Raw genomic sequence first — 14433 nt, forward strand, 5'->3', positions numbered from 1 at the left:
ATGAGGCAAGTTTCCAAGTTTTGAGTGACCATAAGAGTCTAAAGTACTCGTTTGACCAAAAGGAGTTGAACATGTGACAAAGAAGATGGATGGAATATATGAAAGACTATGACTTTGAGCTTTTATATCACCCAGGAAAAGCCAATGTGGTGGCAGATGCATTGAGTAGGAGACAGGCTTAGATAACAACACTGATGGTGAAGTTATTAAAACTGATTGAAATGTTGCGTGATATGAACTTGGAGTTGCAGTTGACCCCAGATCATATATGGTGTGATCATTTGGCAATCACTAGTAACTTCTTAGAATAAGTGAAGGTTGAGTAGTCAATGGATCAAGAGTTGCAGCAAAAGATCAGGTTGTTGGGCACTGGTCAAGCCACGGAGTTCGTTATAAGTAAAGGAGGCATTCTTCGATATAAGAACAGAGTGTGTATACCTGCAAAGGCTGAGTTGAAATGTGTAATTTTGGAAGAAGGTCATAAAAGTTGTCTTAGCATACATCCAAGTATGACAAAGATGTATAAGGACCTGAAGGAGTCATTTTGGTGGAATGGTATGAAGAGGGATGTCGTAGAGTTTGTAGCAACCTACTTGGTGTGTCAAATGGTAAAAGTGGAGCATAAAAAACCAGGAGGGATGTTACAACAGTTAGACATTCCTCAATGCAAGTGGGACAGTATCTCGATAGACTTTGTGAAATTTACCAAAATCATCAAAAGGTCATGATTCTATCTGGCTTATCGTTGACAAACTAACCAAGAGTGCTCACTTTTTGCCCATTAATCAATGTATGTCCCTAGAAAAGCTGACAGAGTTATACATCGGGGAAGTAGTGAGGTTGCATGGCATACCTACAAGCATTGTGTCAGATAGAGATCCAAGGTTTACTTCAAGGTTTTGGCAGACACTATAGAATGCTTTGGGAACACAATTGAGGATGAGTTCGGCTTATCACCCTCAGACTGATGGTCAAACAGAAAGAACTATTCAGTCTTTGGAGGATTTGCTAAGAACTTGTGAGTTGGATCATCTTGGAAGTTGGAATGAGATACTGCCATTAGTAGAATTTACTTACAACAACAGTTATCATTCCAGTATTAGTATGACGCCATATGAAGCTTTATATGGAAGAAGATGTAGAGCACCCTTATGTTGGTTTCAAGATGAGGAATCATTGACAGTAGGACCAGAGTTATTACAACGGACCACAAAAAAGATAAAATTAATCCAAGATCGGATGAAGGCAACTTAAAGTAGATAAAAGTCATATGCTGACAAAAGGAGAAGACCATTAGAATTTGAGGTCGGAGATCATGTTATCAAGATGAGGAAACTAACAGGAGTTGGGAGAGCTATCAAGATGAGGAAACTAACACCAAAATTTCTTGAACCGTATCAGATTCTCAAAAAGATTGGGCCAGTGGCTTATGAGATAGCACTACCGCCTCAATTGGCAAATTTGCATAACGTTTTTCATGTATCACAACTGAGGAAGTATATTCCAGATTCAAAGCATGTGTTGGAAGTTGATGAGATTCAGGTCAAGGAGAACTTAACAATGGAGGTTGGATCAGTACGAATACTAGACGTTCAAATGAAAACGCTAAGAGGAAAGAATATTCGCACGGTAAAGGTACTTTGGAATGACGACACATAGGAAATGACTTGGGAATTAGAAGAATTTATGATAAAAGAATATCCATATATCTTTTGTTAAAATAGCTAATTTTCGATGGCGAAAAATTTTGTTGTTGGGGATATTGTAAAGCCCTTGAAAATAGTTGTAATTAAGATGCTAGATTATTTTTCAAATATAGAAAATTTTTATGTATAAATGCTACAGTAAAATACGTATAATGCTACAGTGAAATATGTATAGTGCTACAATAAGAATACCTCGTGAATCATGTGTTGCTATAGTACTGCTACAGGAAAAATGTAGTACAAGCTACAGTACTGCTATAGTGAAATGTAGTACAGTTACAGTACTACTACTGTAAAATGTAGTACAGCTACAATATTGCTACAGTATCCCTAACTTCAACTATAAATAGGGGTGAGACATGAAGTTTTGGAGGAAGGAGGGTGAAATTGACCAAGACTTTCGTCGAAAATAAGGAGATATTGGGACTAGAATCTGAGTTGTATAGAAGGTAGCAAGAGCTTCTAAAGAGGTGTTCTTCATCCAGGAAGGAGTGGGAATCAGGTAACGGGAGTTAACCTTGAGTCTTTTATGTTTGTATGATCTAAATTCTTGAATATGTTTAAAATTGTGATTCTCTTTGTGGATTTAAAATGATATTCTGCTTCTATTGCATTTTTTCTGGAAGGATAAGTTGTCTAACCGGCTTTGCTAGATTCAACTTCTTGTTTCCCCAGGACTTTTATTGTGTTTCTTTTTCTCTTGCATTTTTTCTAGAAGGATAAGAAGTTGTCTAACTGCCTTTGCCAGAAAGTTTCCCGAGGACTTTTATTGTGTCTCTTTTTCTCTTGCAGTTTTTTGGAAGGATAAAAAGTTGTCTAACCGGCTTTGCCAGATTCAACTTCTTGTTTCCCCAGGACTTTTATTGTGTTTCTTTTTCTCATGCATTTTTTTTTGGAAGGATAGGAAGTTGTCAAACCGGCTATGCCAGATTCAACTTCTTGTTTCCCTAGGATTTTATTATATTTCTTTCTCTCTTACATTTTTTGGAAGCATAAGAAGTTTTCTAACCGGCTATGCCAGATTCAACTTCTTGGTTCCCCGGAACGTTTATATTGTGATATTTTATTATTGTTAATTTATTTTGTGATATATTCATTTTGTATGGAATCTGTGATGAATACATTTTATTATGTTGAATAAGTAAACTATAAAATTGAAGGAGTAAATACTCAATCAAATTTTGAAATTTAATGTTTTGATCATGTCTTTTTTATTTTTATTTTTCGAAGCTATCTTAGTAAAACTCTAACTGCTACTTAGTTTACCGTTAGATCAATCTGGAAATTTAATATATAGTTTATAAGACATAGAAATTCACTTTGACAGTCAGGATCTTTAATTTGAGAATTGTAGTTAGAGGAAATAATATTATAATTTTGGGTAGAATGACCATCACTTTATTTTTAGGTTTAAACCCTCGGATCGCCCTTATATTTGTTGGGGAATCTCAAGTGGGTCTTCGTTTTTTAAACTGTCAAAATTGGGTCCATACACTTGTAAAATTGAGCCAATTTTACCCTCTCCATTAAGTTTTGATAGACGTTGTTAAATTGTGATGACGTGGTGCACACTTAAAATGTTGATGTAGCAGTGTTATATTACGTGAAATTTTAGTTTGGTGAACAATTTATGAGATGGCACAAAACTTAATTGGAAAGGTTAGGGATTCATAGTCTTAATCTTTCCTTCACATATTGTTGCAGCATCGTCTCTATGAGGTCGCCGACGGTGGATTCCGGCGTCATCAGCACCTGACAAGCAGAGGCTTCTCAGCACGGCTACCTTCAGTAGCATCTATGGCGGTTGTCTCGGAGGAAAATCTGTCATCCAACGTTGTTGGGAAACGACTTCCACTACATCTCCGGCGTCTGTTGGATCAACTATGCTGGAATCACCAACTTCGTCCTTGCTTCCCACCAACCAAAACTCGCACATTTCTCACCCCCACTTCAAGAAACGAGGCAAGTTTCAATTTTTCGCCATGTTTCTACTCAGTATGTTCTAATCATCCCTGAAAACAAATTTCTTTGCCTCAACCTAGCGATAGACGAAACAGTATTGAGGATGACCATAGATCAGAAAATAAAAAAGTGTTGAAGAACTATAATCCTTACAACAGATGCATGGAGAGTGCAACAATAACAAAAGAAAATAAAGATTTAACTACAACTCCATTTTAAAATCTTGCTAAGAAATTTTTGATATTGCAAATCCAACAAATTTAGCTAATTATGGTACATCTCAAAATGCAAGTTTTAGACTTAAGAGGGGGGAAATAGCAAGAATTACCATCCTTCTGTCAATGTTGTGCTTCTCTTTTATGACTATTTCAACAACAACAGGATCGAAAAAAACAACAAAACCAAATCCTCTGGCTCTACATGTTGTCGGATCCTTCATCAACAATCATCAAGCAATGAATCAAAGGCTAAGAAATCCTGGAAAACAAATCCACAAAAAATTTAGATGATCAAAGATCCAAAGGCAGACCCAATTGAAGAAAGATCAAAACTTCAATCGAGATTCCTTCGAAACCCATCGATTGAAGACGACCCAGATGGAAAATCTTAAGATCTAAAGGAAGGCACAATGAGAATAAGAACAGAGGCAGGTTCATTATCTAGCTATGCCTCCCCGCCTTTTTTCTTCTTCTTCTTTTTCAATTATTAATAATTTGATTAATAAATGAAAATTCAGTTGCCAAACCGATTGCAAAATTTTATAAAGAAAAAAAAAACTATGGAAAGAGAAAGAGAAAAACACATCGAAAGTTTATAAGGAGAAAACCTCGAATCCAAAAAGCACTCTCCTTTGCGGTCTTCCAACTCCCCTTCTCCTTAACCTCCCCGGAGAAGGGGTTGTTTGTGGTGCTCTCCCAAGAAGAAAAGTAAGGAGAATTTTGTGCCATCACATAAGCTGTTCACCTTAAAAAAAGTCCACGTAATATAATACTGCTACATCAACATTTTAAGTGCACCACGTCACCACAATTTTACGTCATTTGTCAAAACTTAACGGAGAGGGCAAAATTGGCTCAATTTTACAAATATATGGACCCAATTTTGACAGTTTAAAAATCGTTGACCCACTTGAGATTCCCCAACAAATATGAGGACAACCCGAGGGTTTAAACCTTATTTTTATCTTTAACTTATATCGGGAAAAATCTAAATTCCCACTTCTTTTGCCGATAGATTGAGTTGGCAATTTTGATAAATGATTCAAGAAATATATTTTGATCACGTGCATTTGTAACTGGATGCCTGTACTTAGAGGAATTAATTCCACATTTTTTATAGAGTTGAAAACCCAAATTGAATAATGTTTCGAGTTGTATAAATCTCAATTTCTATCTAGTTACCTGTTAGATTAACCTAAAATTTAGATATTTAGTTCCTAAGACATGTTGATGTATCTTGACTGTTCATTTTTTTTTAATTAAGTGGTGTTTATTAAGGATCTCAATTTTATGTTCCTGAATTACGAATGCAAAATTTCAAATGTCCACTTTATTAATGGTTAGATCGAACTGAAATATTTACCCAAGATTCTAGGTAAAATATGATTTAATTTACCAGTTTAGATCTTGAATGTGGAACTTGTACTAAGAACAAATTTTTATGTAACGTCATAAAAAAATTGCTGATTTATAACCTTTGATTGGTGAAATTGTGTTGACTTTGTACTCGTTATGGGAATGATAAGATTATAAGAAGAGTATGATATCTGGCAATATGTTTATTTTATTTTGGATATTGACACGAAAATGAGTTATTATCAATTTATGATTAGAGAACGAACATAATTGAGTTAGGTGGATGAGATGATATGATTTGTTGATTTTAGGAAATGTTGGGGTGAATATAAGCAATCATTAATTATATTTTAAAAGAAGTTAAGAAAAAAAATGAATTAATGACATCGGGATAATTGTGTTTATAATTTGTAATAATACATTATTCAATTATATATTATAAATAAGTTTAATGATTGTATGTTATGGTTAGCTTACTCTTATTTGTGTGTGCTATAATCGCATAACTTATGTTATACATGAGCAGATAATGTTGCAGATGCGGTTGAAAAAGCTTAGAAATTATGAGAGACATGCTTGGAAAAACTTTCAGAGATTTGTGTAAAAAGAATAAATTTGTATTAGAAAAATATGTTGTGTAAGACTTGTAAGTTTAATTTCGAACTTATGTTAAGTGGTGAAGACTATATTGTTTAAAGTTTGTAAGTTTGGAACCATACTTTGGATAAATTGAAATAAAGTTTGGTTATTAGATATCGAATTAATTTGGTGTTTACTACTAGTAATACTTTGAAATTATTTGGGAATATAGTTCTATCCATTACTTTTTTTTATGTTTGTGGGAATCATTCACATACTATGACATTTTTTTTAAAATAATTCTATAATATAAAAAATTTCAAAATAAAAAATATCAATATTTTTAATAAAAAAGGTCGGTCATTGTCGGTTCATTTCTCAAAAATCTAAAAAAATCATAATAATTTCCAAACAATTTTTCTAGATAAAAAACTATGCTAAATTGTCATTTTTTAATGAGAATACATAGGAGTAAGGTCAATCTTTGTTAGACCCATAAAAAAAATATTTTTGTTTCTTTATAGTGTTATTTTTGGGAAAATCAAATATTTTGAAAACTATAATAACTTTGTACGTTTAATTAAAGGTATTGTTTCCAAACAAAAGAAATATGGTGTTAATACCTTTCCTATGTATAACTTACTCCCTAAACCAAAATCTAGTTTTCGTAGATCATTAGTTTTTTCATAATAAATTAGGGTGACGAATCTTAAACCTCTTTTTAAAACTTGTTCTTTTGTGGTTCGTCGTCCCATTACGATTTCAGTTGTGATAAAAAGGTTATAAAGATATATAGATTTTTTTATAAAATAATTTATTTCTAATATAATTCTAATTATAAATAACTTCCTTTAACAATAAAATATTTAAATGTTTATTTTATAAATTTTTTTCTTACTCTTACTCATTTCTAGATCTCAAAAATATTATTTTAAATTTATTTAAAATAGAATTTATATAAATTTTGTTTTCATAACATTCCATTTCAATTTCTATATATTATTAATGAAATATCACATATTCAATAAACTAGAACAATTAACCAAGTAAAAGGTAATGTATAAAAGTGCCCGTATAGTTATCCAAAACATAACTATAAGTCGAATTTATATATACAACTCTAATATAAAACTATCTACTTATGTACAAAACGTTTCTTATATTACAACCCAAAACGTATCTTAACTACACTAAGTAAAACTATTCATCAGCGCTTTCGCCTCCTAAGACTTGCTCGAAAGAATTTTCATCTCCTTTTGCTTTCACCCATTAGGACTTGCTCCAAAGAATTTTCATCTCCTTTTGCTTTCACCCATTAGATGATCATTCAAGTCATACAACAAATACAAACAAATAATAACACAACGAGGGTATACTAATATTATAAAAATAATCAAATTATGCACTTATAAACATTAAATAACACAATTCACTTCCAAACCAAAACAAACCTAAGAATACAAATAAATTCTAGACTTGACCAATCCAAATATATGTGTTGATATCATACTATTGCAAATTGTACACTTGTAGTGATGGAACATCTGCCCCTCCCCCCTCCCAAGTTACCACATAATATTAGTATGTCTACCACTTATGGCCAAAGAATATCAGACCATAGATTAGGACCTTCTGCTACTCTCACCATATAATTCCCTTCTCTACTTGAAATAGGGTGATTATTTAAGCGTCAGGATAACTTCCAAAAAATTGACTCCCTACATCAATACATTACTTTAAACACCACATTAGGATTTTTCCCATGAAATTCTCTTCTTACCACACAAAAAAAATTAGCTCAAACTTTACATAGTATTTTAAACATACATACTTTAAAAAGTATATCGAGATCATTTATAGAAAGATTAAGTGTCAAACAAACCTTAAAAGAAAACCACAAAAGAAAAAGAATTGCACAATAAAGAGAATTTGGAAAAGACCATGACGTTGAGCGGCACATCCTTACTGCTAAGCGTTATTTGTTGCGCAAAATTGGCGCCTGATCGCCACCTTGGTGCAGCTGAGTGCCAAAGCTCTTGGCTTTCTGGCGTTTAAGCATTGTTGCCTACAGTTGAACGCCACACTAGAAGTCTAACAACTTCAAATTTTGATCTATATGCCCTCAATACTTATTTAAAATTATCCAATTTGCATCTTTAACACGACAATTGATTTTAAAACATGTTTATCCTTCATCTTTGATACAAATTGACTCATTTGATTAGTGTCTTAGTCCATTAGATCAACCCTAACTATCCAAACACACATGCAACAAATTTGACACTCTACTAACCATAATTTAGTGAACTAATTAACTATACAAATCTCAAATGACCCAAAAACAGTCCTTAATCATCAAGTATACCCATTCAACCATCTCTTCAAAAGTTCACCTATCAAAACCCATCTTTTTAGACAAAAACTAACACACAACACTCCCTTTTCATCACTTTCAATTCTACAATAGTTTCGTACCTAATTAAACTTCAAAATAACAATATTAAAGGTTCAAGCTCGTACCAATTCACAATCATAAATAGCAATATTCATCAATGGACAACATTCAATCATCAATATACAAACATCACTCAACAAGCATCTCAATTGATAACATATTCAACCAACATTATCTAACAACCTATCATACATACAATCATACTCCTTAACATGAATTTAAAGAAATTATTAGTTTCCCATATCTGGTTGGAAAACTCACACAACTCTAACAAAGTAAACCACTCTTACTTAAGTTCTGATAACTCTATCTATACCTTCAAATTGTAGAATGATAATCAGGGTAGGTTATTAGGACCACTGATTAACAAGGAGCTAAAAAAGAAAGTTGGATGATACATGCGACACGGTTACTTGCATGTGTCTTAAATAGCTAATCAAAGTAAAAAAGAGTGCAAACTAACTTACTCTATAAAGTAATCTAATCAAATGAAATTGTAAACCTCACTACCGTTGAGACATAAAAAAGAAAGTTGGATGATACATGCGACAAGATTACTTGCATGTGTCTTAAATAACTAATCAAAGTAAAAAAGAGTAGAAACTAACTTACTCTATAAAGTAATATAATCAAATGAAATTATAAACCTCACTACCGTTGAGACATATAACTTAGGAACTAAAAAACTTAGAGGAAAGGAAGAAAAAGTCCAGAGAAAATGTTCTAAAGAGATAATAAGTGTTGTAAACAATGAGACACGTTTATAAAAAATTTTAACATTAAAATAATCTGGTCTCATTAATTTAAAATACTTACAAATTCTAATACTCTATTTTTTTAATTCTTACATTTTTTATGAATAAAGAAATTATTTATGAAATAATGTTAACTTTTCAAAATTGAAAATAATTATTTACGAAATTACTCACTTGAATCTAAACATAGACTTACGTATAAAAGAATTATGTTGTAAAATTAAAAAATAAACACACATATATTCATAAAAATTTGTGAGTTGTTTCTAGTATCAGTTAGTTAAAGAATTTATTAATTAAAGAAATTATTTTATTTTTACATCCTATACCTATATAAAAAGAATTTATCATTATAATGTATTTTTTTTTACTTTTATCTTTGGTTATCATTTTATTTAAATTTAAAAGATTTTTAAAAATTTAATTACTTTTTAAAATTAAATAAATAAATAAAATTACTAAATAAATAAAATTATTTACAAAATAAATAAAAACTATTCATAATTAAATTATAAAAATTATTTATATTTATTTTTAAATTATAATTTTAGGGTTAAATATGTTTTTACTCCCTCAACTATCAAGCGATTTTGTTTTTCGTCCCTATTTCAAACTTTGTACGTTTTGATCCCTCTCTTTAAGGAAACTATAATTTTTGGTCCTCCAAAATAAACGGCGTTAAAAATCAGGTGAGGTGGCTAACGTTTGGTCATGCTGGAAACTTTGAAACTCTCCCTCTACAACTTTAAATATTTTTCAATGCAAAATCAGAACGCTAGTCACACACGAACGCCAACACACCTCTACTAATTCAGGCTGTCGCCGGCAACGTTTGTTGCCGCCGGAGAAGTCACCGGAGTTTCCCTTCCTTTTCTTCCGAGCATCATGCAAGTATGACCCAGTTTTGACATCTACCAAGGTTTTAATGTACGATTACGGGAAATTGCAGACAAAAGCAACCAAGAAGTCTCAGCCTATAGTTGAAATCGAAGGTCGTTTATTAAATCTTGACATGTATTGAGCTTTATGAACCACGAGCTTGAATTACTTTTTTCTTTCAAAAAAAACAAGGAAAAACGAAGGGGTGGACTTCCAAGAAATTATGTCAACCACGATGCCTTGTTGTTTGTTTGGTTGAGAGAGAAAGTGCACTACAGCTTTGCCTTGCACACACCTCACACTGGACCACATTTTCTCTTCTTTCTCAACTCTACCCTCTTCTTCACTCAATTCAATAGTTCCTTTTTTTAATTTAATTAATAGATGCGTAGTTAAAATAATTATAAATAACTTTTAATCTGACTTTTAGTTAACTATATAGATTGTTCCTTAATATTGAGACTACTTATATAATGTATTACAGATGGTTTTGTTTAAATAAAAAATTATTATAATAATACATCGGAAATTAATTTCCAAAATATGTAATATATAAAAATATTTATTACTCCAACATGATACACTATAGTTGATCTACATGCAGACACATTGGAGTGTAACCAGATACATAAGATATCCGCAATTAAGATTTGGACTTGGAACACGAAGGGATCTCATTATGCAGAAAACATGATCAAAAGCTTATCCAACAAGTTGGAATCTTGAAAGGTTTCATCCTCTGTAACATGTCTGGTTTTGGAAAATTCTGGAAAACGAAATGATACTCTGATTCAGTGCTCATTTCTCATGACCCCGCCCATGATGTCGTGTTTTCCAGAATTCTCCACACCTCCTTCTTCAAAGTTCTATTATATATATATATATATATATATAACACAAAACCTTCCTTCTCCACATTCAAACGTCACACTTTCACCAATTCATTAGATTAATAACCTTAATTTTTCTTCTGTTATGCGGTCTCAACAGAAAGAACACGACACTCTTCACAAATGGCACACACTTTGTCCTCTAATCTGGATCTTAACCTTCCCACATCGAGGTATCTTCTTTACTGTAGACCAACCTAATTGAAGCCAGTGAAGTTCATGGTGATGGGAGATGCGAGAGAAAAGCTTGACCGGAAGATTTGACTGTTTTTTGTTTTGGGATTGAGGCTTGAAGCTGCGACGGCCGGTGCGGACCGACCGAAGAAGGAGACGCTGGCGTTGACGACACCCCGATGGCTCCATATGCCACCCGCGGCGAATCTGGTTGGAGTGGACAGTGATGGTGCCTTTATCGTTCCTGATGAGCGTTGCAGAGATTGAAAAAGAAGAAAGAAACCCTAATGATTAGAAGAAAAGGAAGGGAAACTCCAATGGCTTCCTGGCCGTAACAAACGTCGCCGGCGATAGCCCAAGTTAGTGGAGGTGTGTTGACGTTCGTGTGTGACCACTGACTTTGCATTAAAAAATATTAAATGTTGTAGAGAGAGTTTCAAAGTTTCCAGCGTGGCCAAACGTTATCCACCTCACCTAATTTTTAACGCCATTTATTTTGGAGGATAAAAAATTATGGTTTCCTTAAGGAGAGGGATCAAAACGTAAAAAGTTTAAAATATGGACGAAAAACAAAATCGCTTGATAGTTGAGAGACTAAAAACGTATTTAACCCATAATTTTATTATTATGCAGGTTTGCACTAGTCATACATAACCTTTTAAGCATCAATGAGGTAAGGTATGTTCCATCGTATAGTGGACCCACCCATACACCTTTCCTTCAATCTTAGTGAATTCCAAAGCATGAAACTTTGTTAGAAGCTTGCATTATTTTCCTTTTCATGGTTCCACTTCATTCCTTTACCCTTCACCAAAAATAAGAACAGAACATAAAACCCTTTTCGCTTCATTAATTTTCTGAAATTTTATGTTTCAGAAATGGCTTCAAATCAAGAAGCAACAATCCCTTTGAAATTTTGGGTGGACGAAGAACAAAACAGTGTAATTGTGGCAGAAGCGAGTGGAGACTTCGTTGATGTTCTCTTCAGTTTCCTCACCCTTCCACTGGGAACCATCATCAGGCTTGTGTCAAAAAACCAACCTCACCAACCGTTAGAGATCGGTTGCATCGGCAACCTTTACCAGAGTGTGGAAAAGTTCAACACTAACGTCTTCTGGAACCGTATCTGCCGGCAAATGCTGCTCTCTCCGCGCAACCCTTCGGAAACCTCTTGCCAGAGACTGAAACTGAAGGTGGATGATACAGTGCCCACAAAGTATTTCGTGTGTGGGTACTGTTTAAAGGGCAGTGATTTGTTGCTGAGTACTTTTGGTGGGGCAAGTTGCTACTGTGGGAAGTTGATGACCAAAGAGATGAAAGTGCTGGAAGAGTCAAAGGAAGAGGGTTCTTGGGGAAATGGTGTTTTTGTTAAAGGGGATGCCATGTTCTTGATCTTTGATGATTTGAGAGTGCTGAACAGCTCTCCAGGTAACACTGTTCAGCAACTCCTCCAACTTGGATACAAAGACTTCAACAAGATGAAAGAAATTTCTGTAAATGTTGGCATGAAGGAGGTAATAATATGTTGATAATGATGTTTGCTCACCTATATGCTATTAGAGACCCCAAAGGTGAAATAGCTATTTTAGAGAAAACTTCTTTATCATTATTTTCTTTAAGAAATGATTTTTAATTTATGCATGAGTTAATTTTAGATTATGAAGAAATATGGTTAATCAAACTTGTAATAAATTAGGCTTAATTGTATTGTTTTATTTTATCTTCCAGGTATCATAATTGTAACATTATTTCAGGTTGCAACTATGCCAACTGGGTCCTGTCTTGTATGCATTATTGATAACCTTGTGCAATTCCTTATGGAGAGGAGCATTCCTTTAGTATAATTCTTTGATAGTATTAGGAAATTACCTTCAGTATAACACTTTGTTTTTTTCAGATATTTAGCATACTAAAGCAAGCATTAACCTCCAAATCTCCTCTAAGTGATGTATTTTTGGCAAACAGAGAATCTAAGCCAACACTCCCTTCCTTCTCACTAGATTCTGGCCTAAGCCACCATAAATGTTCTTTAGAAGTCAAGATAACAGTGAGCAAATCACAGAACAAGATTCTGTTTGCTGAAGCAGAGGGAAACTTTGTGGATTTTCTATTCAGCTTCCTTACCATACCTCTTGGATCTATTATAAACCTCATGAATGGCAAATCATCCTTTGGAAGCATTGATAACTTGTATAAAAGTGTGAAGGATCTTAATTCATCATGGTTCATAGGATCAGCAAACAATTCCTTACTGAATCCATGTGTCCCTCATCAATTTGGTTGTACATGCCAGCCAATACATGTTCCAGAAGAAGACAGTCCCAGTTATTGGTATGGCACTAAGGTAGTGAATGCCAATATCAAACGTGAAGCGATTTCAAAGAATCAAGACGTGTTACAAGATCCAGTGGCTATGAAAATTTTTGAACCAAGATGTTCTGATGGAGCAAGAGGACCTGCCGTGGGATTTATGAAGAGGCCCTGTATATTTGTTGTGAGGGATGATCTTCAAGTGTCACCAATGACAACTACTTCTAGCATTTCCTTCGTACAAGAGTTTCATTTGCCATTGGATGATTTTGAGGAACATTTGGTGGAAATTAAGAACTCACGCGAGGTAATCATGCTCACAATCCACTCTTAAGACTTGTTCTTTGGCGTTGCTATAAGGAAATTTATTCATACATTGTATGAAAATCTGATCATATATATGGTGAAGTTATTACGAAGTAACTTTAGGTTGAAAGTCTACACTAACATTTACATCAAATTTGCTTTTACAGTGAAATTATCCAAAATTAGATTACATTATTTTAAAGTCAGTTTAAACAAAATAATTTTACAAATAGTTGGTCATAATGAAACTTTCTACAACTTTTCTTCCATTGACACTTGTTTTTCAATTCTTAATATGTTAATTGTGTCTATTTTGGTCAGGCGCTAAACCTGTTGAGAGCTTCTTTGACATCTAAAGCTGCTTTAACAGATAGCCTATTCTACTTACTGAAGAGAAGGAAAAAGGAAATGTGTATTTTGAGATGTATTGGCTGGAAGGAAGAAGGAGATGAAAAGAAAAAAGATGGAAACAGAAAAGAAAATTATTGAATTGTTATTTTTTTGTTTTAATTTGAACAGGGGCTTGTCATGGTTGGACACGGTTTCGACACTTGCAAGAAAGGATTAAAAAATTATTTTTGTTTCGGCTTCTGTAAACAGATCTGAGTTGAAATTTGCAAGGATTTTGAAAATATAAAATAAAATCTTCTGTTGATTAAAGAAATCAATGTATTGGAAAAATACCATGTTTATGTAGTGAAGTTTATAATAAGTATCTAACTTATATAATAATATAATTAAAGTTTATAATCAATAACTTGAACATATAAATTACACCCTAGATTTACAATAGATATTTCGTATCGTGATACAAAATTGTGTTTAATAGGATCCTTAATTTAA

General features: G+C 33.2%; 1 protein-coding gene across 1 annotated transcript; it reads left to right on the forward strand.

Moving 5' to 3' along the window:
- Nucleotides 1–11707: 11707 nt before the first annotated feature.
- Nucleotides 11708–14181, forward strand: LOC124826896 (uncharacterized). The gene is made up of 3 exons (XM_047299852.2): nt 11708–12488; nt 12872–13591; nt 13912–14181. The coding sequence occupies exons 1-3, from the start codon at nt 11853–11855 to the stop codon at nt 14077–14079; spliced, it is 1524 nt and encodes a 507-aa protein (XP_047155808.2). The 5' UTR covers nt 11708–11852; the 3' UTR covers nt 14080–14181.
- The last annotated feature ends 252 nt before the right edge of the window (nt 14182–14433 follow it).

Source organism: Vigna umbellata, chromosome 5, assembly GCF_029865625.1.
Source record: "Vigna umbellata cultivar VRB3 chromosome 5, Vumbellata_1.0, whole genome shotgun sequence".
In the NCBI taxonomy this organism is placed as follows: domain Eukaryota; kingdom Viridiplantae; phylum Streptophyta; class Magnoliopsida; order Fabales; family Fabaceae; genus Vigna; species Vigna umbellata.